The following is a 23,885-nucleotide window of genomic DNA, read 5'->3' on the forward strand; positions in this document are numbered from 1 at the left end:
TAAAATGGCTCCCAAATGGAAAGATGATCCAGATGAAGATGATTGATTGCATTTACCAAGGCCCAGACTCAGTTTAATGTTGTCTCTTTCAGTCAAGGAAGAACAATTTAATTCAGGCCTGGGAACCATCGGTTTCCACAGGTAGGGAGAACAATGCTGCAGGGTTGAAAGCCTTTTCTCCTGTCCTTTGATCCACAATTACCAACATCATCAGTTCTCTTAATTCCTGCTTAGTTCTTTTAGTACTCCTTAAATAGGATCCCATAGGGCTCTTGTCTCCACCTGGAAGGAAACAGCTCCTTGCCTCTCTGAGCCCTCACAACACAACCCTGCCTTGCAGCACACATGCTCCTGGGTGAAGCTGGTGCCCAGCCCCAGCAGCACTGCTCCTCACCACAGCAGCTGCTCTGCAAGCACTTTTATTCCACACATTAACCACAGCTCTTCTTGGTGCTGCCTGCAAGCCTTGTTTGAAAGGTTTCCTCCCCATTAAATGCACTCAGAGCCAAGACTCCAAGCCCTGCAGTGCATCCAGCTGCCTGTAACAGCTTTTGGCCAGCAACATAATCCTGTAACAGGTCCCCCTCTCTCCTTATAACACATAGTCTGCAAAAAAAAAAAAATCCATTACATCGTAGGTGCTTCCAAGTTTCCTGTCTCTACCCCAACATGATATCCTGGGAGTGCTCACATTAACAGAGACCATCCCTTCTGAGCCGGGGACTGGGAGAGGCCCTCTGCATTTGGAAAGACCAGCTGGTCCAAGAAGAATGGTTTTGTTTAAAGTTAAGCCAACCTCACAGGCTAGACAGCCCAACCAAACCTGTGTCCATGGCTCCAGGGCTGGGAAATCCAGCGGAGCGCTGACTCACCAGAAGGAGCTGCAGTAATTAAGACAGGCCCCAGCAGCAACTAAGCAAGCAAAACATTAAACAGCAAAATGTTTATGTTTCCTTAAGTGACTTATCTCCAGGATTCTTTGTTACTTTACTCTGTTCTTCCTGGATCACACAAACTCAGAACTTTCCATGTTAAAAGAGCATCATTCCACCTGGATGTCACACAGCTCTCCTCCCTCTTTGTGATGTTATGTCTTCCCCAAACACAAGAACTTGGCATGTGGGTACCCTGGACAGTTAAAGCCACAAACCTGGTGTTACATCAATGGAAACAGCTCTGAGAAACTGTTAGAATTAAGACCTTGTCCCTTCCATCCACTAGGTACAGGGTCTACAGCTTGGTGCTACGTGGCAAAGTACACCCAAAAGGCCAAGCTGTTCTTGTTCATTACTGTCTTAAGAGTAATTGATCCCAGGATCAACCAACCTTTCCTTCAGAATTCCTTTTACTTCCTCCAGAGGCCCCTGTGTCAACCAACGCGTAGTGAAAAGTGTTAGGGAGTGTTTACTTTTGTGTTCACTGTTAGACTCACCAAAAAGACATGATCAAATATCTGTGTGGGGCTGTCCATCTGCCCAAGGATCACTATCATTTCATTGTCAATGAATTCCTTGAACTCCCGCAGGTTACACACCATCTGCATCTCCAGCTCCGTGCGGATCTGCATGGGTACGAGGGACACAAGGAAGTCATGTGAAGCTTTTGTTCTGGCCTTTTTTCATGGCATGAAGCACAGAGCTCTTTAGTTTGCACAACAGCATTTCCAGTGCTGCACCCTCACCACTCACCTCTTTTGAGGTGATGTTCTCCAAATCTTTCTGCATCATGATCTCCCTTAATTTGGTCTTAATCAGCCGTTCCGTGCGTTCCCGCTCAGTTGGGCTGTCAGAAGAAAGCAACAGAGTCACTGGGAGGGAAAACAAACTGCATTCATGACACTTTTAAAATAGGTATAGACTGCATACTCTGTAGAGCCTCAGACTCTCACACTACTTCCCCCCAGGCCTGTCCTCTGGAGGGAATTCAGGTGACAGTAAAGCCCAGTTTAGATTCACAGTTGTATATGAAAGCCACCAACTGAATGCTCCTAATCCATTGTAGTCATCCAGAGAACCCCTGGTATTTGGTAAAATTTAAATTGGGAAGGCTGCATTATACCCTCTGGAGCAATATCTAAGCCTCTCCCTACCTTTCTTGGAAAGGTAACAGCTCCAAAACTCCTTACATGGAGAGACGAGGGCAGCTAAGCCTCTGCATTCCTCCCGCCTCTGCTGCCAGGGGCCTTATCACCAGCTGCAAAAATAGCCTGAGTAACACCAGGGGAAGCTGCAGCAGAGCAGCAGCACGGAGCTGGCTCACCCAGCATCTTTAGAGGGGACCCAGCAGTGACATGTCCCACCACCTTTCCCTTTCTCTGGAAGGCTGCCAGGCTGGGGAGGGCATGGACCTTACAAGTGTTCAACTGGTGGTTCACAAATAAAAATCATGAAGTTCCTGGTTCTTTTAATCTCATGCATTATTTCAGGATTCCATTAAGAGAATGCTGTTTTAAGTGTCCCAAGGAAATCATTCAATTTCAAGGTGCCACCAGGGAAAGGGTGGGTTAGATAAAATTTATATATGAAAAGCTACAAGAAAATATTAATCTGTCAGCCTGCCAATACTTTTCAGCCACCCGCCTTGTACATTAAAAAACAATCAAGTGTGAAGACTTGTTCACAGCTGAACAACTGTTCAGCATCATTATTCACTCACTAGACTCCAGCAACAGGAAATATCTGGGAGCATAAATCAACCAAAGGCACTATTATTCTGGGAAAGCAGCTGGGACCAGTGAAGTAATTATAAAATGGGCAAGTGAAAACCCTCACACTTGGCACCACATCTGGTCACAGACTACCTTTCAGGTTATATGGTATCAGTACCATCAGCAGTTACTAATGACAGGGGTGGTAAACCTTGAATGTTGATACAGCCTATAAATTTTGCCTTTCCGAATTGTCTACCTAAACACTTTACAGCAAAATGAACTGAGTAAGGATAAAAAGACCATGTTAGCCTAAACATGTGCTGAGACACGTGCCAGTGTAAGAGCAAAGTCCACAGAAACCTGTTCCTTCCAGGCCTGGAACCAGAGGACAAAATCAGGAGAGACAAGGCTGAGGTACACCACACCTCTCTCACCAGTAACATGGCACTTGCAGAAGCAAATGTCTGCAAGCAAAGCCCAAGATAAACAACTAAACTGAAAACAGAGGAGATGCAAGAGAACCCCAGGAGGGCTAAACTTCCAGTGCTGGTGTTTACCTAACCATGAATCCACTTATTACATGGAACAGGAAGCTTCTCCTTATTAATACCTAATTAAGAGCAACCTCTTGTGGAAACTACCCTCATTTGGGGATAGTTCAGCAGAGCCAGCCCAACTTACACATCTGTGAAGAGGGCGGGTGAGTCGGGCCGGTGGGACTGCACATCCTGCATGGCATTCCACTCATTGACTGATGACTGGTCAGAGTTGATGTGGCTCTCATAGTAACTGACCCACGTGAGGAAGAGGCTCCCTGGATAGTAGTTGTTGCTCCTTGCCACTTCACAAGCCTTGTGCAAACTCTGCAGAGCAGACCTAGCAAGGGAACAACACTTGTCAGTTTTTCATTTCTTCCTCAGGCTGGTATCAAGCACTAAGCAGCAGCCAAATCCAGGATGCTGCTCATGTCCCATCAGTTGGTACAAACTCCTGGCACTGTGCAAGAGGCTGCCCTGCAAGGCTGTGGATTCCCATATGCTGCCAGAGCTTGCATGTCTTAATTGGAGCATGCCAAAACAAGGCTGGATAGCAGTGGAGGTGCTCACAATTCAGACCCATGTCTCTGGTTCCAAAATCTGCTACAAATACCCAAGCCCTAAATAAGATGCACAGAGTTTGTGTCCAAGACAGGGTGCTGACAGCTCCTACTGTGCCATCAGCTGTCCTGTGTGCAAGGCAGGGACACCCAGGAATCAGACATGCACAACCAAGGGCTCAGGACTGCACTGAGATGTTGAGGTGTCTGCCTTCACTCACTGCATGAGGGATGTCAGAAGTTTCTTCAGCTGCTGCTGGGAAACAAATCCCCCTCTCCTATTTTTAGCTTATTTTAAATCTTTGACTGGGATCAGAAGGATCCAGGTCAAAATCACTGGGGTGACAGCAGCATCGCTGACAGGCGATGTATTTTTGCAATGCAAAGAAGCTCGAGCCAGAAATACTTTCATGATCACTACATGAACCACCCTAAAAGGAAAGAAAAATGCAAGCAGCTTCTCTTTCCTCTATCACAATGAACATATCTCAAAATATTTCAAACATATACTCAAAGCAATGTGACTTTGGGCTCAAAGCAGCAGCCCTTTGCAAGGAAAATTACCCTATTCCTTCCTGCTCTCAGCTGAGACAAAGCTGCCGTACACCAGCACTTACATCTCTCTCTTTCCTTTGGTACCAAACTTCCTTCCCTGTCTCTGAAGGAAACTTCTGGCTGCTCAAGCAAGTCTCAAGATCACAGTAACTTAAAGCAGCACCTGGTTTTTAAGAGCTTAAGCAGCTAAAACACTTGGAAAAAGGATCACTGGGACAGCTTCTAGTAAGTACTTACCACATTGCCTGTACAGACACCGGGCTTGAATATGTGCACCCTGTTATCTGTTGATACGCTGAAGCCTCTGGTGAGAAGAAAAAAGGCAAAGTAAAAATGTCTCCCAAAAGTCACTTTTTAGTTAATAACTGATAGTCTTAGCACATTAGAACAGCACATGTCTAGCCCTAAGCATACACTGCTGAGTTCAGCTAGCAAACAGATGGAAATAGCACACTAAAAGCTCTAAGATAACTTCTTTAAGCAGCTGCTGTTTGGGAATGAAACTAAGACAGTGGGACAGTGCTGGGCTGTGCTGTTTACCTTGGCAACACAAATTCAGTGCCACAGCTGGGAGCAACAGAGTCCAGCTAAAGAGATCCTGGGGCAGCTACCAAGGAAAGAAAAGTCATTCCATGCACTGCACTGGACAGCCTGAGTAACTGGCACAAACAGGAGTCTGCAAGCAGGCGTCTATTTGGCAGAGAAACATCATTCTTGCTTTATGTTGGGCTGAGTGCTGCCTGCTGCAAGCATGATGGAGGAACACATAATAGGATCCCTTTAAGGAGCTTTCACTACACACCCACTCTCCAGTAAAAGCTCCTTTACTCCAGCTTAAACACACACATAAGCCACTGTCTCAGTGCGTGTTTATTCACAGATAAGTCAATTACTGGTGTTCCCTGCCACAACCACTGTGATTGAGGGCCTTTGAGCCTGCTAACCTGATACAGGCCAACAGAGGAGGGCTGCTGGACCTGTGAGGGCTCTGCAAGCACTGGAATCCTTCTCCATACACCTTGTTCTAAGCTGTATTAACACAGAACACACAAAAGGCACTCACCCATCCCCATCCAGGTGGATCAAGGTGTCACTCCAGAGTGGCAGCACCAAGCCCATCGTACAAGTGCTACTGCAGTGAGAAAGAGAAAGTCAGTCTATCTACTACAGCACCATGTTATTATTCTAATTTCATGGCAATAATTGCGTATTTTTGTATTCATTAGGAAAAAGAAAAATCCCACTGTTGGTTCAGAGACAAACAGCGCCAGTGTTGTTCTACGGGGGCCTGGCAAGGATCACTAACCAGATTCAGGGCACAGCACTATCCTTTCAAGCAAGCTTGAAGGGTTAACATACCCAGGAGAAGAACAAACAGGATCCAAAACCACTGAACTTTGTGCAGAAGGTCAGAGGGGGCTCACAGTCTTTGGTCAGCTCAAGGCTTTCTTTACAGATTAATCCCTCTCAGGCTCAAGAGGTTTGGTTCTAGCTCTGATTTTGCAATCCACAGCTTTATTTTCTTGTTTGTCCCTCAGCCACAGCTGCTGGGGACTGGGAGCAGAGCAGTGCAATAGCAGGATGACTGGCAGCATGGCAAGTTGGCAATCTCAGCCTATCACCTGTGGCTGACTCCTGACCCTTCTTTGCCCTCAAGAATGAGCACAACAGCCATCCCATACAGACACCTCCTGGCAATCCCATTCCTCTCTCAGCTGCTTTGCTCTCTTTGCCCTCAGAGTCCCCCAAGATTTCTGTAAGGCTGAGCAAAAAGCCAAGTTAAAAGCAGAAATCAAGTGACAGAAAAAAGGCAGGGGCGGGGGAACCCAACACAACCTCCTCCATGCTGGTAAATGAAAAGAGCTGAATCTCATAAAGCTGCGAATCTGCTCCACAATCAAAGCAGCATCTTGAAGAACTGAATTCAACTGCCTCCTGCTCTTATGCTCCCAGATTTCCAGCAGTTCCACCACACCTGCCAGTCTCCAGCTTAAGAGAAGAGTGGGAAGAGGGAGAGACCAGGCTTTGGAGGGTCAGACAGGGAGCCCTGGAAATGCACATGCCTGGTGCCCAGCACCAGGAGACAGCATGCAGCTATTTCTGTTGACAACATGAGATGAGCTCATGGAAAGATGTGTTTTTAAAAGGCTTCCCAAGGTGGCTGGGGTATTTTTAGTGATACTGTTCAGCGAGTGCTTATCAGAGACCGTAGCAACAAGTCTACATGGAGTTATAAATACCGGGTGGGCTCGGGGAGGGCAGATCACAGTGACCATCCAGAAGCCCAGGAACTCCAGCAGAAAGCTAAAACGACCCTGCTGTGTTATTAGAGACAGAATACCAGTGAGCTCTCAGCTATCAAAGGTGGCTGCGCTGGTACATCACAGCCAACAGTGAATTCCAAGCTCACAGCAACCTGTGCAAGGACAAGTTATTCTTGCCCCCAGGCAAGAGCATCTCTAAATCACAGCTGTGCACACATGTGCAGAGACAGGAGCCAGGGGCAGCACCAAGCTGGTCCCCCATTTTAGCAGGCATCGCCCAAGCTCAGCATCCAAACCAAGCATGGTGGCTGCTGTGATCAGCAGGCAATATTTGGAAGGCAATTTCTTAGCCAAATAGTTCAAAAATATTTTCTAGTGATCCTACTAACTACCTGGAAGTAATTTATTCCAACTAGTGTCAAAAGCAAGACTCATTCCTGTAGTAGTGGTGCTGGAAGTAAGCATGAGTATGAAACCTTCCAAAATTGAATATCCAGGTGATTGTCTTCCAATAGAGGCCAAGATTTACTTAAAACTCTTTTTAATAGAGTCAAGTGCCTCCAGGCCCTCTCCAAGGTGCCCACTGTCCCCTTCTCAATGTGAAGTTTCTGCCCTTGAAGCTGCTGGGTTGCTGTCACCTGGCTTACAGCCCCTCCAGCAGCAAAAGCTGCTTCCCAGCCACATTCTGCAGCCTTGTGGAAAGGTCAGCAGGAATTTAAATGAATGAAGCAGAACCACTAAACCCTGATGACACAGTGCTGCCTGGGGACAGCACACGGTGTGCAAGATCTGCCATCACCAACCCTGACATTGCCATCAGGCCTTTGTGCCATGACCTTGGCAAGGGACTGCCTGACAGTCCCTCTCTTATTTATCACCTGTTCTCCTGAATGCTGAGGTCCAGCTCCTCTAATTGCAGTTTTTTCCTTCTTTGCATGAAGATTGTCCCTGTCTCTGGTGTACAGATGCAGGGCTTGGGGACCTTACCATTCAGAGGCACTGAACATCCTCAAGCCTGATGCTTGGAGGAATGAGGGAAATGCTGACCTGCACTGTTGCCTTCACATTTACCACCTCCTCTCAAGAAATAAAAAAAGGCAATTCTGAATCTCAAGAAAAATGTTAGGCTAGAAAAGCTGGAGCAGCCTATCCCCAGAAAACACAGGACACCAGACAGTGATTTCTACAGGTAACTTGTGTGATGGTGAGCACAAGGACTTCCCCACCTGGGCACTCTGAGTACCTGTCATTGGAAGAGAAATCCATTCCTAGGACGATGCTCTCCTCTGTGTCTTGTCTGCCATTGGTGGACACCACCACCATGTATCTAGTGCGGTTCTGGTAGGTACTTTCCAGTCTTACAGCCTGAAGAAAAGAAGGGGAAGAGATCAGCAGTGCAGTCAGCAAAACACAAATTATGACCTTTACAGGGCACCTTTTCATGCTGAGTGGCAGGTGCAGAAGCAGTGAGGCAGCCTGGACTGGTAGGGATGTCCCACGCTCCTCAGCTGGGTAAGAAGTGCTTTACTCCCACACAGTGCCCTCCTCAACAGCTGGCACCTTCCTGGTGCACTCTGCACACCTGGCTGCAGGCCCTGCTCTGTCCCACCAAGGCTGATTTTGAACAACCTACAGCCCTCTGGTCCCAGCCCAGTGAGCTTTGTGGACCATCAGTGAGACAGATGAGTGTTGAACCTTCACCTTCAGAGGACCTTGCCCCAAGAACCAGAGCTTTCCTTTAAACTACTGTGTGCTACAACAGCTCCAACGAGTCTCCTTCCACCAGCTTCCCAGGCAGCTGGACAGACAAGCAGGACCTAATTCATACATGGTTTCCTGCTGGCCCTTTGAATTCTTCTGGCAACTTCCCCAGGGCAGAAGCAATCGTACTGCCTTACACCTGGCAGGAAAAGATATCCCTGTGACTAAGCTGTATCCTTCACTGGTTCAGATTGCCCAGGAAAGGTGAAAGTCATCGTGCCTTGTTGCTCCTGCCATGTTCACTTGTACCCCAGGGCCAAAAGTGCTCTAGGAGGACTGGTGCTCAGCCCAAAATCCCCCAAATCAAATACTACTGAGAGCATTCAGAGAACAGTGGAACTTAAACTGTCAATGTCAGACCAATGCTGAAGCTCCTGGAAGGCTGCACTGAGGTGAGCTGCTCCTCCAGAAGCCACAAGTGAGTGAGAACTGAAGGGACTCCAGGAAGTCTTGCAGACAGACTGCTGGTCATGAGGAGCCTGGGGAAGGGAGCCCAGCACTGAAAGTTTTGCTTATCAACACTTGCAGCAAGCAGCCTTTACTTGCAACACTTTTTGGACTCTGTTCCAAGCTGTTTGCAGCTATTTTAGTCACAGGATCCCAACCAGAGAAACTAGGACATCCCTAGAAAGGAAGTGTCTTAATTCTGCAAACTAAACCTTAACTTTGGATGGCCCAATCCAACCCCAAGACTCTGTCTGGCCTCAGTGTTTACCATATTGTTAAACTGCTGCTTGAACTTTGAGCAGGGCCAGCAGAGAGCAAACAGGGGGAGAAGAAGCTGTCACAGCCCAGCCTTGCACTGTGCTGTGGACGGATCTCTGCCTGCTGCAACAGGACTTGGGTCCTGAATTCCTTGCAACCCAGTGGCTGAAGTCTGAAGTGGTGTTTGACATTCTCCACCAAATTCCTCAAACTCCTGAGCCACAGCTTATGTAGACGTCTCTTGGTGGCCCTCATAGGAGGTCCTGGCTCAGAGATCCCAGCTGAAACCGTCATCCTTAAAAAGCTAAGAAATTAACTATTGTGTGAGATCTCTCAGGAGCAGGCTGCTTTTCCCAATATGCTCCTCTAGTTGTTCACAACTTGGTCTTGAGGTCAGAGCAGCACCTCCCAGCTTAGAGGAAGCCCTCTCTGATCTCAGAGCTTTCCTGACCACCAGCAGCTGGGAAATCTTGACAACACGTGGTGGAGTCTACAATAAAGGTTAAACCAGTGCCTGGCAGCTGAATAGAGCTTGCCATCCCAGCAGAGTGCTCTGTGGCAGGGAACGCTGAGCGTGGCATGGCAGGGAGCAGCAGCTCTGGTGATGGGGTGGAACAGCAAGTGCAGGCAGGAGACAGTGCTGCCAGAGTCTTCCAGACTTGCCCAGTTGGACCAAAGACCAACAGAAACTACCCAAATGCTGATGCCAGCAGACAGCTGTGCTCTGTACAGCCAGAGACTGTGCCCCACCCCATCTCCTTAGGATAAGTCATGCTAAAACCAGCCTTATTTTCCTTCTTGATTCTTGAGTCACTGGGATTCCTTTGGAAACACGGAGGATCAAAGTGGTCAGTCCTTCAAGGCGCAAATTCTCCCAAAGATGGTTGTTTCTAGAACTAACCACTTGTGGGAAAATAGAAAGGTGCTCTTCAACCTAGAAGAGCAAGTAATCACCAAGGTCTTGGTGGTTAAAATAATTATCTACATTAGGAACCAAACCTCAATAATCAGCACAGACTTGTCTAAAATGGGAGCAGACAGACACAGCTGCCCCGTGTCTGGGGCCATCCACACAGGAGTTTCTGTTCTGCTTCTCTTGAGGACAGTCCAGCAGCAAGAGGATTAACAAAATCTAACTTACTTTGCTAAACCAATTTGGCCAGCAGTAATGGGAAGTCTTGATGCAAGACCCTTTAGAACAGGGCAAGACAAACAGTGAGCAACGGTCACATAGCTACACACTGGTAGGGGGAGATTTTCAGAGGCCAGTTAAGAGAAACAGGGCATGGCTTAGTGTGAATCTCTGGGTTCAACATTTACACCCTTAGCACAAAGTGCTAAGAACCATGATTGGGCAGATAATGTGTTTTGCTACATTTAATGGAGTATTAAAACAGCAGAATTGACATTGTAAACCAGCCAACTTCTAAAGATGCTATGAAGAGCCCCAGCGTGCCTATCAAACCACAAATGAAGCTCTAACCTTTCCATGAAGTGCTAGTTCACATGCTCACCTCTCAGAAGGAGCACACCAAGTGCTCTGATGCCTTTTAAATGAAGATATTTGAAATCCCAGTTATTGTAGGGAAGATGGCCTGGCTTCAGGGACTGTGATGAGATGGAAAGTTCTCTCCCAAGCAGCTCATCTATACAGAGCTTTCTCCTGAGTTTGGGAAGGTTATTTGTAGTCTGGTCAAAACAGGGCCAGCCACATTCTTCTGAAGTTTTAGGCTCACCTGAACACAAGCCAACTTTATCTTCTGCTGCATTCTTGTATCATCAGAAGTATGATGTGATATTTCACCAGCCCTTATGAACAGCACATTCCAAGAAGTTCATACTGACCTTTCATGCTCCACAACAGTAGGTGTTTCATACAAGAACACATTTCTCATGGAGATAAATGATTTGAAGACAAAAAAAAAAGTGTGTGTCCAACTTTCAAGTTCCTAGCTCTGCTAAGCTACAGGAACATATTCAATCACTTTGCATTCTTAACTCCTTTTCCTCCTTCCTACTGATCTTACCATGGCTCTAATCCTGCTCTCACAGAAGGCTAAAAACCTCTGCCAACAGCTCCAAGAAACAAGAGTTGTTCCAAATTTTAAGTGTAGGTTTTTAGAGGATTAGATTCCTCTGCTGGCCCCTGAGCTGTGAAGCCGGCCCTCCAAATGACAGCAGCCAAGAAAATGAAGGGAATGCATTTCTCTCAGTAGTGTTTATATTTCAAATCTCATTTGTATCTGCTGTTTTATGAGAGAGTCCATTGCAGCCCTGCACACCCTTCGTTCGTCAAGAATCAATTAAATTCAAGTAGACTATCGAACTTAACCTCATGCAAGATTTCAGCATTCCAAATGTAGCTCTGGACAAAAGGGTTTATGTCTCAGCCCACAAAGTCCTTATTCAGCTGTTAAGGCTAATTTGTCCCAAATCACACAATGTAGCCAGTGATACTGCTGAACAATGCCCTGTTCAATAGTTTCCAATGTTCTAACCCTGGCTCAAATTCTGAAAAGCATTGAGAACCCCCATGTCCATCATTTTCACTGAAATTTTAGTGACAGCAAGGTGTGCCTGGCAAAATTTAAGGGAGTAGGTCCTTTGGCTTGCTTATGGCAAATTATTTTCGGTGGTCATTCGGGAAGCTAAAGCATTCCATAGTAACCTTGGCTGTTTCCTAGCTATAGTCATCCAATCAGCCCATCTCCAGCACAGCTCAGGAGGATTCAACAAACCAGAGGTGTTGGAATAACACTTGGGATGCTGGCAGTCCTTCTTTGGGCAGACGTTGCTAAGATGTACCAAGAAAACACAGGAAACAAACTTCAGGCTACTGAGTGCTGAAAGGTGCAGACTCACTGCAGTCATGCCTGGCCTTGTAGAGCACTTCAACATGTCCCAGGCAAATTCCTTACTGCTCACATTTGGCTTCTGGAGCTCTTCAGGACTGTGCATTAATGCTGTGAATAGCAATGCCTCATTTTACATCATTGTAGGAGGCAACAGCCCAGGAAAGCAGGAGGCCAAGGTACAGTACAGGTGCATGGCTACATGGGGGTCCTGCATGCTCCCACCTGTTCAGCCATGGCCTTCTGGGATGCCACAAGTCAGGACAGCAGAGTGAGGAACACAAGTGAACTCTCACAGAAGGGCAGACTCACTCACACTGGTCAGACATAAGTCACCTACTCTTGATTTAAACAGGACACCAAGATAATTTACCCACCCTCTCTGGTAAGTGTTACAATATTTTTTGGGAGCACAGGTACTCAGTACTTGGTTCCAAGACAACCTTCTAGCCATACAATTTGTCTCACTGAACAACCAAACCAGGCCTTTCATAACTAGCTCCTTTCCTACCTTTGTGGTTGCAAAGGCTCCCCAAACCTGCTGATGAAACCACTCCAACACACACACACACCACTGCTTCCCTGAGTTACACAGGTGTGTTTGTCAAGTGGTGCTTAACCTTTGCATTGGTTCACAGGAGATAAGCAGAAAGCCAACCTACCAGTCTGATGTTGTCTTCTGGGCGGAGCAGGATGAACATGGCCTGCAGGTGCTGCTGGAGATCCCCTGCGGGCAAGACGGCAAGGTGAATGCACAAAAATAGTTCAAAATCACATGCAAGTTCCTGGCTGTCCAGCCAGAGCAAATGTCCACTGAGAAACCTGACACGTCACCAGCAGTGTCGTCACTGTCACTTCCACCTACTCAGAGATGGGAGTTTTGTCATCTCTTAGTCAGCTGCTCTTTGCTCTGTGTGCTCACCTGTTCCTGTGTTACCATGTTCTCTCCTGCTAAATTCTGGTTTTTTTTTTTTTTTTTAACAGAAATAAAGAGTGTTTCAGTACTCTTTGTTCCTTTGACAGACAAGTCAACCTAGTTAGAAATGAACCCCATCCTATGGCTCAACATCTCATTCTACCACATGCTCCAAACCAGAAATTTGCCGTTTCTTTTACACCAGCTTAATACTCAGTGCAGAAATACTACCCAGGGAAAAGTATACTCCCTTGGAATGAGATTTAGTCCTGCTTTAGAGCAGCATGTGCCCACCTATGGCTGTGTACCAACCCCACCCAAAGGCAGCTAAGAACTGCCACCTGAAAAATCAAACACCTATATTTTTTCCCTAGAAAACACTTGAAACAGCTTTCCTGGTGAAGCTGAGGAAAAATAAAGGAGAATTAAATTTAGTGCATGACTGTGATTTTAAGTCTTATTAAGAAGAGACAAATGTCACAAGTTCCTAAAACATCAAGCATTTCAAAGACAAGTGAGATGATTTTCTGTCAGTGCTGCTTCTCAGCACTACTCCTGGCATGCAGAGAGCCAACATCATCCCCTGAGTACCAGCCAGCAGCAACATCTCCTGCAAGGGGCTGGTTTTTCAATCATTACATGGAAAAATTAACCTGCATTCCCACAAAGGAGAGTGCAGGGCTGCCAGGTGGGTGGCACAGATCAGCAAGAAGAGAAGCCTTTACTCTTCCACTCTCTCCCACTCCCCCACAGCCAGGAAGCTGAGTTTAGGCAACACTGCAAGGAGCAAATGTTCAGCAGGATCAGCTACAAGAACCTTTTCTAGGAAGGCTGGTTAATCCCCTTGACCTCCCTTTCTGATTCACCAGTGGTGCCAGAATCCATGTTATTTCAGACTCTCAGAAATAAGGAAAGACTGGACATGGAGCAGCACCCAGAAATACCAAAATGGGAAGAAGAAAGGAAAGGCTGTCCACTGAGAGTACCTGGTTTCCAAATGATTTTTATAGCTGGTGCAAGAGCAAGGCTGAAGGGCTGTGCAGCCCCTCTCTGGATGGCACAGAGACAACCTCGCCTGGAGTGGGTTACACAGGACACTGCAATCCCTGCTCTGCTCCTCCTTCCTCCTTGAACTGCATTTCAGCATATGGAGAATGAGTCAGTGCTCTGGGAATGCATTTTTAACTGGGGGTGGGAAAACTGAGGCACTCAGCAGTGCCAGGGAAATCACAAAGTATCACCAGCACCTGAAGCTGCTTCCTGCCCATGGACATTGTTCCCAGCACGGGAGTGGCTGGCACGAGCCTCCCTAAATAGGAATTATTTATGGAGATAGGGCACTCAGGAAGGCCAAGTCATCCATCAGGTGCTTGTTCTGCCAGGACTGCCATGACAGGATCTCCCCACGTCAATACCAGTGCAAAATCCTGACAACACTGCTCAGTTCCAGCAAGTTCCAGCTAATAATATAGTGAGAATTGCTGAGAACTGTCAGTCAACAAGCAAAGGTCCCCCTGCACCTCCTGCCCACAGCTTGGAAGAGCTCAGCAAGTATTTGACTCATGAAGCTTCCACATGTCTTGGTCTGAAATGAAAGATGCTTCACCTCAGCTTTTTCCCTCTCCAAAATGTAGCAGTTCCCACTTACTGCTGCCAGTAACTCAGGGATTTCTTAAGAGCCAAAGTTTCCAGAGTTTAAAAAAAAAAAATCACCTGGATGACTGGATTATCTCAATACTTAAAGAGAGGAAGTTTCTACGACAACCCTCTCTGCAAGGCTCAGCCAAGGAGCTCCATTATCCTTCATCCTCAGAAAGTTTACCACACTCCTCCTCCCTGTTCCCCTGCCAGCCTTGGGATCTCCAGAGCTGGAAAGTAAAGGATTGCTTCCTTGGCCAGCTTTAATCAACTTGCAGGGTTTTCAGCCCCAAACACACAAGGCATTTTGTAAACTTCCTGGATTAAGAAAAACCAAAGGAAAGGCTTTAACATGCCAGAATCAGCACAAAGATATCACATCCTGTCCTGTGAAGAGCTGGCTTTGCTGGCAGTCATGGCAGGGCTGCTGCTTCCTATCACATTGTCCTGTGCTGAGCAGATGCTTTTGTTTCCTTGAGCTGGCAGGCAAGGTGCAAAGCATGGGCAAGGGAGGGATCTGAAAAGTGATTCACAGTATTCCAGAGATGGCAAAAGCCCCAGGGAAGTTACATCCCTTTCTGGCCTCCTGCAGCATTGTTTGTTGTGGAAAAGCAAGCCCACCATCCCACAGAAGTTTGCCAGGTGGCACAGGACCACCCAGGGAGAGGAATATGGACAGCTGGTACCATATCTAGTCAATCTGCCAATGATTCCCATTGATGGAGGTGCGATTAGAGAAATGGGTGTGAGCATTAATTATTTCCTGTTACCCATTCACTCTTCACGCGGGATTCTAGCGCCTCTGATGAATTAAAAAGGCAGGTCAGGAAGGTCAGTCAGCCTTCCTAGAAAATGCTCTTGGAGCCACTTGAAATACTATTGCATCTATAGGCAGCAATTCCATCCTGGAAAGTTTTGTCTGCTCTCTACCCCTTTCTAATTTTGTGTGCCAGAGATAAGTCACGACGCACATGGGGATGGAAGCTGAGCATGGATTATCGGTGTCCCAGAAAGGAGGCAGCTGCACACACTGTGCCAGCCACGCTCTCCACATCACTGATTTAATTCTGGTGGCACAGATGTTTTGCTCAGGAAGGTGACACACTGATCCTCTGGTGCCTTGGTCTGCTGATACCAGAAAAATTCACAGAAATCTGTTGCACACTCAAATGAGGGACTCACTTCAGTGAAACCTGCAAGCACCATAAAAAACCACAAGAGCATTCCCATCACTTGACAGACAGGAAAACTGAGGAAAGGACAAGCACTGATACCTCATTAAATCTCACCCTGTAAACTGAAGAGACAGGAATAAAATAAGTTTTCTAAGAACAAAAATCCCACCCCTTAGGCAAGCCAGCCTCGGCAGCACCAAACACCTCGCTGTAAGCAATTACAACACACCGGATTTGCTTCCTTGGCAATCTGGCTTCCAAGAGCTCTGGGCCGATTAGACAAGCAATTATTTTCCACCAAGGTCTCCAGACCTCATGCAAATCAGCTGCAGCAAGTAAATGAGGCAAGCAGAGAGACTCAACAGCTACTTGTGCTGCCTTGCAGAGGTTCAGCAGGAAAATCTTTGGGTTTCCTCCGCGAGGCAAAGCCAAGGCAGCAGTGCCAGGGGGACCCTGGGCTTCAGCAATGGACTTTGGAGAGACTAAACACCAAGACAGGCCAAGAGAAACTTTTGAAAGACTGCTCACTCTACTTTCACACTAAAGGACATTTCACTTCATTCTCGACCAGAAAGGCCAGCTTTAATTTAAGTTTTAGAACATTTTCTTTTGACAGCTGGTAATTAATGCATCTCACCAAAGCAATTTGGGTACTGCCTGTGCTATGTTTGAGTGGAAGTATATAATTAAATGCCTTCTGACTTAAACTTTTTCTATAAATATGTTTGCAAACAGATTTTGAGGTGGCCAGTCATCACATACATAACTCTGACAGATGCAGAGGTGGATGACAGTCTGATGGTGTCAAAGTACAAAGGGATATACACCTGGAACCAAACCAAATCACATTTTTCCTGGTCACCTTCTAGCAAAGCACGTTGACTCCTGTCTCTGTTTCCATCTCTGTCCCATTTGCAAACATCTGAAGGTCTCAATTTATTTTTGTTTCCTGCCAATTGCTTTATGGAAGGGAAAAATCCCCACCCTATCTGATGCCTGTAAAATACCACCAGTGATTAAGCACTACACAGCCAATGAAAAAACCCTACCCTGAAATGTCTGAGTTATGATATTCAGAGCAACTTTTCAAAGAGAGTCAAAGCAAAAACACAAATCAAATTTCCAGCAGATAAAGGAGGTAGAATTATAACTGACTCTCTATTACTCACTCTGCTCACACCTCTGAGAGGTCACACTGACTTTGCTCAGAGGTTTCCACATCCCCACGTGGAGGTAAGTCTGGTAAACCTCCTCCCTCTCCTCCACATAACCGGTTCCTTTCAGATTAGGAAGGACCATTACTCACCCCATATCACAAACTCAGGCTTCTCACTGCAGTGCAAAGGTTTTGGAAGGCAATCCTCCCCTCCCTCTCTCATATTGAAATTACAGGATGATATTTTATCATTCTCAAGTCTCCACCATGCCATGACTGCTGCCCTGATGTCACTCATTTGAGGACCCTGTTTGAACAGCAGAGTTTTGAAAACTTTCTTTCCTATCAGCATTGAGACTGGCAGGTCAGGCTTTAATACACACGTGGGCCAGACCAACGTGTGTCATCAGGTGAGAATGAGCTCGAGAGAGGTGGACTCTGAAACAGGAGGGAGCAGACAAGCCCCAGCCATCGATACCACACTCACCTGCATGTTTGTTGCGCCTGTGACTGATCCTGGGAGTGGATGACCCATTTCCTCGTGGCAGGAAGAGAGCTGCACCTTTCACAGTGAGGAAGCTTTCGCTGATGCTGCAAGGGAAAAGACAAAAAGGGAGTGAGGAAAAGTGTCTTGTCTTCAAAAAAGGAAAAAAGCAATGAACAAGGCAGGTTAAAAGCACTGAATGCATGCTCTGTTCTTTTGCAATGAAGTGATTTAGACCAAATCATTCTGCTGGTAAAGAACTTTTTCCCCTCATGTAAGTACTGCAGACATTCAAAGCATAACTGAGAACAACACAAACAGAGAAACACTGAAAAGCAGAACATATGCTGGTGCCACTCTGCCTGCAGAGGTGCAACCTGAGCAGGCAGAGGGGATTAACCTATGGCTACATTTTCGATTTGAAAGTCAAGATGACAGATCCACATTTCTAAATGGTGATGAATAGAACAAGCCCACGCATCTGGGTAATTATGGACTCTGTTAACCCTGAGCTTTGTGGTTCAGACACAGCTGATGCCCTGCAGAAACAAATGTCTCCCTTCAGCAGTTAGCCAAAAGAAAATTAGTGTACACAAAAGATTAAGAAATCATAAAACTACTCTCTATGAGCTGCATGATGATTAACTCTCAAAGACCTATACATCACCAAAGCAAGAAACTGTAATGCTGTTGAAATCAGCCATCACTTCATGACTTGATTTTGCCCTTTCTGAAGTCACACAAGGAGAGAAGTTTGCAAAAAGGGGCCATAAAGAACTCCCAAGTGCTGAGGAACAGCTGGTATTTTAAGTACATCTTCCAGCCCTTTTCTTGCAGATGCTGTGGTTCGTGGAAAAAGCAAGACACGCTCCAGATTCTGCAACGCAGCCATCCTGTTGCATAATCGAGGGTTCCTGCTTTTCTCAGAATTGATAAGGCAGTCCTAGAGGCTTTGAAGAAAGCCACAAACAATTCTCTAGTCAACAGGATGGATGATGAATATGATAAGACAGGATGGGAGAGTCTCTGGCATCGTGCATCCCAACAGCTCCATGCTTTGAAAAGATGTTGGCTTGTCCTTCAAGACAGCTCCTGTCCTGAGCAAGAGGTTAGGAACTTTTTTATTCATTTTTCCACTTAAGCAAATATCAAACCTAGTTAGTTATTCCCTTCCTCTAAGGGATGAGGACTGGGAAATTAATAGAGTAAAAATCCCTGCATTATTTGGGGTTGACTGCTGAAAAAAGGATTTTCTGACTACATTTTTAGAAGTAAAAGAATTAGAAAAAGCTTGTGTTAAAGTTGGATTTCCCCCTATGCTCAAGCACATTTCTGGGCACCTCTCCATTTTGCTGCCAGGGATATAAAAAAGGAAGTTTTCCAAGCTCTAGAAAAGCAGATGCACAGAGTCAGAAAGACTTTTCTCAAGGCTGCAGCACATCCCAATGTTTAGACTGTGCTGTCATAGCCTCAGCACTCCTGAGTGACAAAGTTTCTCCCAGAACTTTCTTCCTAAAAATTGAACCAGATGTCAAACATGCTCTGGGTATTTCAATGAAAACAGAATTTTGAAAATGAGAAAATCACTCACCCTAAATTAAAATAGATCAGAGAGTTCTCTACTTACATTAATGTTAAAACAAAAAAATAGTAAGCTCATTGGGCACACTGAACACGTTTCCTTAGACCATTTTCACATTAAAAATTTTGACTGAGCCTTTCTAGCTTTTGTTGACAAATAAAATCCTCTCCAAGTTCTCAAGGTACACAGTTTCTTACAGCCTGAACTAGAGTAACACCGAGTTATCTTAAGGACACTTAAAATAATAATAATAGTATTATTAATGTTAAAAATAAATTCTCCTCCTCCCATTATAATCTCATCACAGAAGAAAACTGTTAAGAGATGTTAGGCTGCAGAGGAGGAGAAAGAATTCAGCACTCACAGACAGCTTTCACACTGTTCATTTTATCAGCGAAGCCAACCACTAATATTAGCAATCCTTTAGCCTGTGCCTGAGGTTCCCCCAGAAGGTGGAATTAGCAACTATTTTTAGTGGATAATGTAGCATGCAGCTAAGAGGGCCAGGAGGTTAAAAATCTTCTCAATTCCATCACTTTCCCTTATCACCAGCTCTCAGCCACCAGCCTGGAAAGGAAAGAGCAGCAGAACTAACGAGATTCCCATCAGGTGCATCCTTCCAGGAGGCCACCTTCTCTCCTAAGGCCAGGGGAGCCTTGTTTTGGGCCATTAACCACGGGCTTTAAGTGTAACTTGGTAGGACTAGGGAAAGGGAAAGTGATTTCCCATACAAAGGGTTGGAGCAGCTGAAGAATGTGGCAAAGCAGATCATTCTTGTGGAACAAGGAGGTCAGGCAGGGAGGGCAGGAGCAGGGCAGGAGATGGCCATCAGCACTGCTGGGAGAACAGCAGCTCCATGGAGACAACAGCCTCGTGCCAGATCCAGCTGTGGGGACACTCCCTGTGCAGCCAAGGCACACTGCTGGCACCTCTGGCATCACCTGCCCTGAATTCTAACCCCAGATGCATCAGTGTCCAGAAAAGAAACCCATAATACACACAAACACACAACAAAGCTCTTGCTTTGAGATTCAAGCAGTTAAGAAAATCTTGGGAGGAAAGGCAACAAATTCATGGGAAAGTCCAAGTAGCTCTAATACTAAATTCAGCAGATGCTGATTTTGGTGCCTGTAATGCACTACATGGACAAAAAATAAAAGTAATCACTGCCCTGACATCCTCTGTGCCACACTCAGATGGCTGCTCCATTTGGGTGCATCCTGTTTGGACAGCCCCTGGCATGATGTTCACCTAAAGCTCATATTTCAGGGCAAGATCACCTTTGGATACTGTCCCTGATATATAAAGAAAAAGGATTCCTTGGGTGGGACACTAACAGCAGGCCCCAGTCTGAGACACTTCAAAAGCACAAGAGATAGAAAAGATGTCTGTGAAAAGGGCAATTAAGGCTCTAAACAAGTGTTGCCATCCACTACTGATTTCACCCTGCTGACAGCTCGATGGCTTCCAAGCATAACGTGGGCTTTGAAATACTTCACAAAATCTGGCTTGCCAGAGCCTACAGGAGCTTGAGGGCTCTTTGAAACACTCTCCTGGAACAGACTGGTGTTAAAAGACAATCAACGTGGTTAGGGGAGAAGTTGAGTCCAGGACAGCAGAAGACAAGAAGCCAACTTGGCACAGGTAACAAAGCTGAGCTGGGTTTTATCAGCGCCCCAGGCTTGTCATCAGTTGTCTGTACTGCACAGCAGGTTTTGTCAGGAGAAGACTTACTCAGGACAAACCTCTGAAAGAGTTCACAATCCTCAGCACTACAGCTGGGGGAAAATCCCTTCTGTTCCATGTTCACCTCTGCAGTGAAGCAGCAGCCTCAAGGCCACCAGTGAGGTGCTATTTGTAATTCCCTGCTCACTGGGAAGAGAACCAGTGCAAGCAGAAGACTTAAGCAACTCCTACAGAAATCACAACTTGTACCAGTTTTTCTCCCAGGCAGAAAAGATTTTGTAGAAACTGTACAAGTCACATCAGAACTATTTCAAGCCTTTTGCACAAAAGGCACAGACACTGCCCTCAGAAGGCTCTGTTTCTAACCAGCAGTAACAGCTGGAAACAGAAGTGATTCTGTGCCCCCTGATGTGCTGCCCAGGGCTGAGCTCCTCCTGCACAAGGAAATCACTGCACAGCTCAAACTAAATTCTCATTGTGCTACAAAATGAGATTCACACAGAACTTATAGATGGCAAACAAAAAATAAATGCCTTTCCAGATGCTACACTGCACAGCTCCATTCATAAACTGCAAGCACAAACACCAAATACAGTGGTTTGAGGACATTAAAGAGAAAGTGTTACTGGTTTAGGGGCTGTGCCAAAGAGGTGTGATAAATCACTGGATGCATTGTCACGACTCCCTGGACAATGCCTTCCAGCTCCCAGCCAGGAGCCAGGTGAATCTGCACCACTCTCCAATTTCAATGAGAAACCCTCAGTCCTCAGTATAAAATACTCTAAAAGGAATCTTACTGTTTTCTCTTGAAACTGCTTCACAATGAAAGGAGAGAAAACCTTTTTAGGAATAAGGCAAGGAGGCACCTGAACGGCTGCTGGCAATGTTTTATCCTAATAAACACTTAATTAAGTTATTGAGAGCCTGAGGATGACTTTCCAAAGTCTGCTCTCCTCACTCATCAGAGCAGCTCCTTACAGCAGGCTCTGTCCTGTCCAGCCCAGCCCTTGGTCGGGCACCTGCCAAGTAGCACAAGCAGAAACTGGCACCATTCCCTGACAGGCTCGGCAGGAGAAGTCCTTCCATGCACATCCTCCTACACAACAGGACAGGTCAGTGTGGCAAAGGCCAAACCCTCCTTGTGCTGTCACCTCCTCACTGCCATGCCCAAAGCACATGGGCACTGCGTGTGGTCACATCCTCCCACCCTGCTCACCCTAATCCTTAGAAGAAATGGGAGATTGAAAAGTGGTGGCTGGGGAAATGAAGGTATCAATGTACTCCACATTTGAATGGAAGTCCACTACCTGTATGATTTACAGAAATATAATTTCTCTTAGTGGGTATTTATTAACCAGAGACCTGCAGAAAAGAGCTCTGAAGCAGCTACAATGGAATTTCAATGCCAAGCCTGGCTCCAGCTGTAGCTCCCCGTGACAAGAGAGTTGTGCAGTCCCTCAACAGCCCCCCAGATTTTGCCCTAACACAAGCAGCCAATGCTGCCTTGCACATCTCAGCTGCCAGCTCAGCTCCATCATCTTCCCTTAAAGCAATGGCTGCAAAACTCAAACCAAACAAAAAGGAAATTCCAAGGCTGGCAGGAGTGGCACAGCAGGCACCAATACTCAGCTCATTCCCGAGGTGTGGAAGGAGGGAGAGAGGGCAGCTGGGGACATGTGAGCGAGCTCTGGAGCAGCCAGGACTGCAAGAGCAGCAATTCCTCTGCAGCCTGCTGGGCCTGGCATGGGAGCAGTAACAGGAGGGCAGGCACAGCAGCCTGCAGATTTTTTCAGCACCTCAAGCCACTTCCTCTCCCTACTCCCCTTCCCAAACTGGCTGTTGTTTCCCCTTCTCCACAGGCAGGCACACCTCTCACTGCCAGCCTCCCACCCTTCACCTGCCCACAAGAAAAGTCCTGGTTAATAAAGCATCAGTCCCACAGCCAAGGGTGAACCAGCAGCTGGGTGCACAGCTGGATGATGTGCAGCCTGGCAGCCCAGGGCACTTCTCCCTCAAACACCAGATAAAAGCATTGCATTCCTCCGGCATCCCTCCCCAGGGAAGTGCCTCTTTCACCTTCACTGTAGTTTGTTTTTTAATAAACAACATCCCTACTTCCCTTGTTTACTTTTTAAAGCACCTACTTTAATAACTGCCTGCAGTATTAATGAATTAAATGGAGGAAAGCAATGGTTGGCTTCCAGTTTAAACCTTTGCTCCTAGGCAAGGGATTAAGGCGCTGGATTCTCTTCACACAGAGGGCAGATCTCAGAGCTGTGTAAAGCACAATACCAGGTACTAATAAAAAAACTCCACCAAAACCATACAAGGAAAATGAGAAGGCAAGGATAACTCAGGATTGCCCTGCACTGACATTTGTATTAACAGGGTCAGCTGGCAGCAAACACAGACAAGCAGAGGCTTCTCTGATACCCAAACCAGAAACAAACTCAGTGCAGAGCAAAACAAGGGCCACAACTTACGGAAAAGGGGTCACTGACACTGTCAGCAGAGGTGACACCACCAAGGGCAGGGAGAGAAAAGGGAAGTGGTTCTCCACCAAAGGCCATCTCTCACCACTCAGCACTTTTGCAACTTAAGAAACAGCCCAAGGAGAAAAACAAACTGAGCGTGGGAACCCACTTGGGCTCAGAGGTTTGACGCAAACTGCATTTTTAGCAACATCTGCATTTGTGCCTTTTTTTTAAAAAGGAACTGTCTGCAGGCACTTCCTCTGCTCCAAGGTGGGGCTCCCTGGAGAGAGAACTCAGCTTCCATGGCACAGACAGGCACCATCACAGAGAGATCTGCAATGCCAACTGTTACTATCCACATGAACTTACCTACTGGTCCCTTCTCGATAGCACCAGATCACCTTTTCCCTTGTTTTGGGCTCCAATATGGACAACTTCTGAAACCAAACTAAGTTTGCCAGAAGACAGTCAAGGGTGAGGATGGATGGGTGTGAATCTGAATTCCAAAGGACTAATTTCTTTACCTTGCTCCAAGCAAGGAGAAAATTTCTGCTGAATTCAGAGAGGGTACAACTTGCCAAAGGGAACTCTGATGACCATAGCTGTCTCTTCAAGGGAAGAACTGCTTCAGGTGCTTGAAACAACCACACTCAGACACAATTTCAGAGACAGGATCAAACCAGCCTCAGGTCATCCCACCGGGCTGTGGGGAGCTCTGATACCCACTCAACACCCAAGTGAGTTACCAGTCTGCAAGTCACACCCACTGCTGGAACCAACCATGGCATGCCATTAGAGCTCCTCTGCCACCAGATCATTTGAATTGAGCTCAGAAATAACTTTGCAAACTTGGGCAGCTTGGGTATGCAGGAGAGAGCATCCTTTGGAGAC

General features: G+C 46.4%; 1 protein-coding gene across 1 annotated transcript in view; it reads right to left on the reverse strand.

Annotated features, from left to right (window-relative positions):
* The window catches only part of SSH2 (slingshot protein phosphatase 2), a 90,083-nt gene that overhangs the window by 15,216 nt on the left and 50,982 nt on the right, over positions 1-23,885 (reverse strand). Inside the window, 9 exon segments of the mRNA XM_030962475.1 lie at positions 1,433-1,561; positions 1,689-1,782; positions 3,332-3,526; positions 4,539-4,561; positions 4,563-4,605; positions 5,365-5,433; positions 7,809-7,930; positions 12,546-12,610; positions 17,256-17,359. Of these exon segments, the coding sequence (XP_030818335.1) occupies positions 1,433-1,561; positions 1,689-1,782; positions 3,332-3,526; positions 4,539-4,561; positions 4,563-4,605; positions 5,365-5,433; positions 7,809-7,930; positions 12,546-12,610; positions 17,256-17,359 (844 nt within the window).

This window comes from Camarhynchus parvulus, chromosome 19 (genome assembly GCF_901933205.1).
Source record: "Camarhynchus parvulus chromosome 19, STF_HiC, whole genome shotgun sequence".
NCBI lineage: Eukaryota > Metazoa > Chordata > Aves > Passeriformes > Thraupidae > Camarhynchus > Camarhynchus parvulus.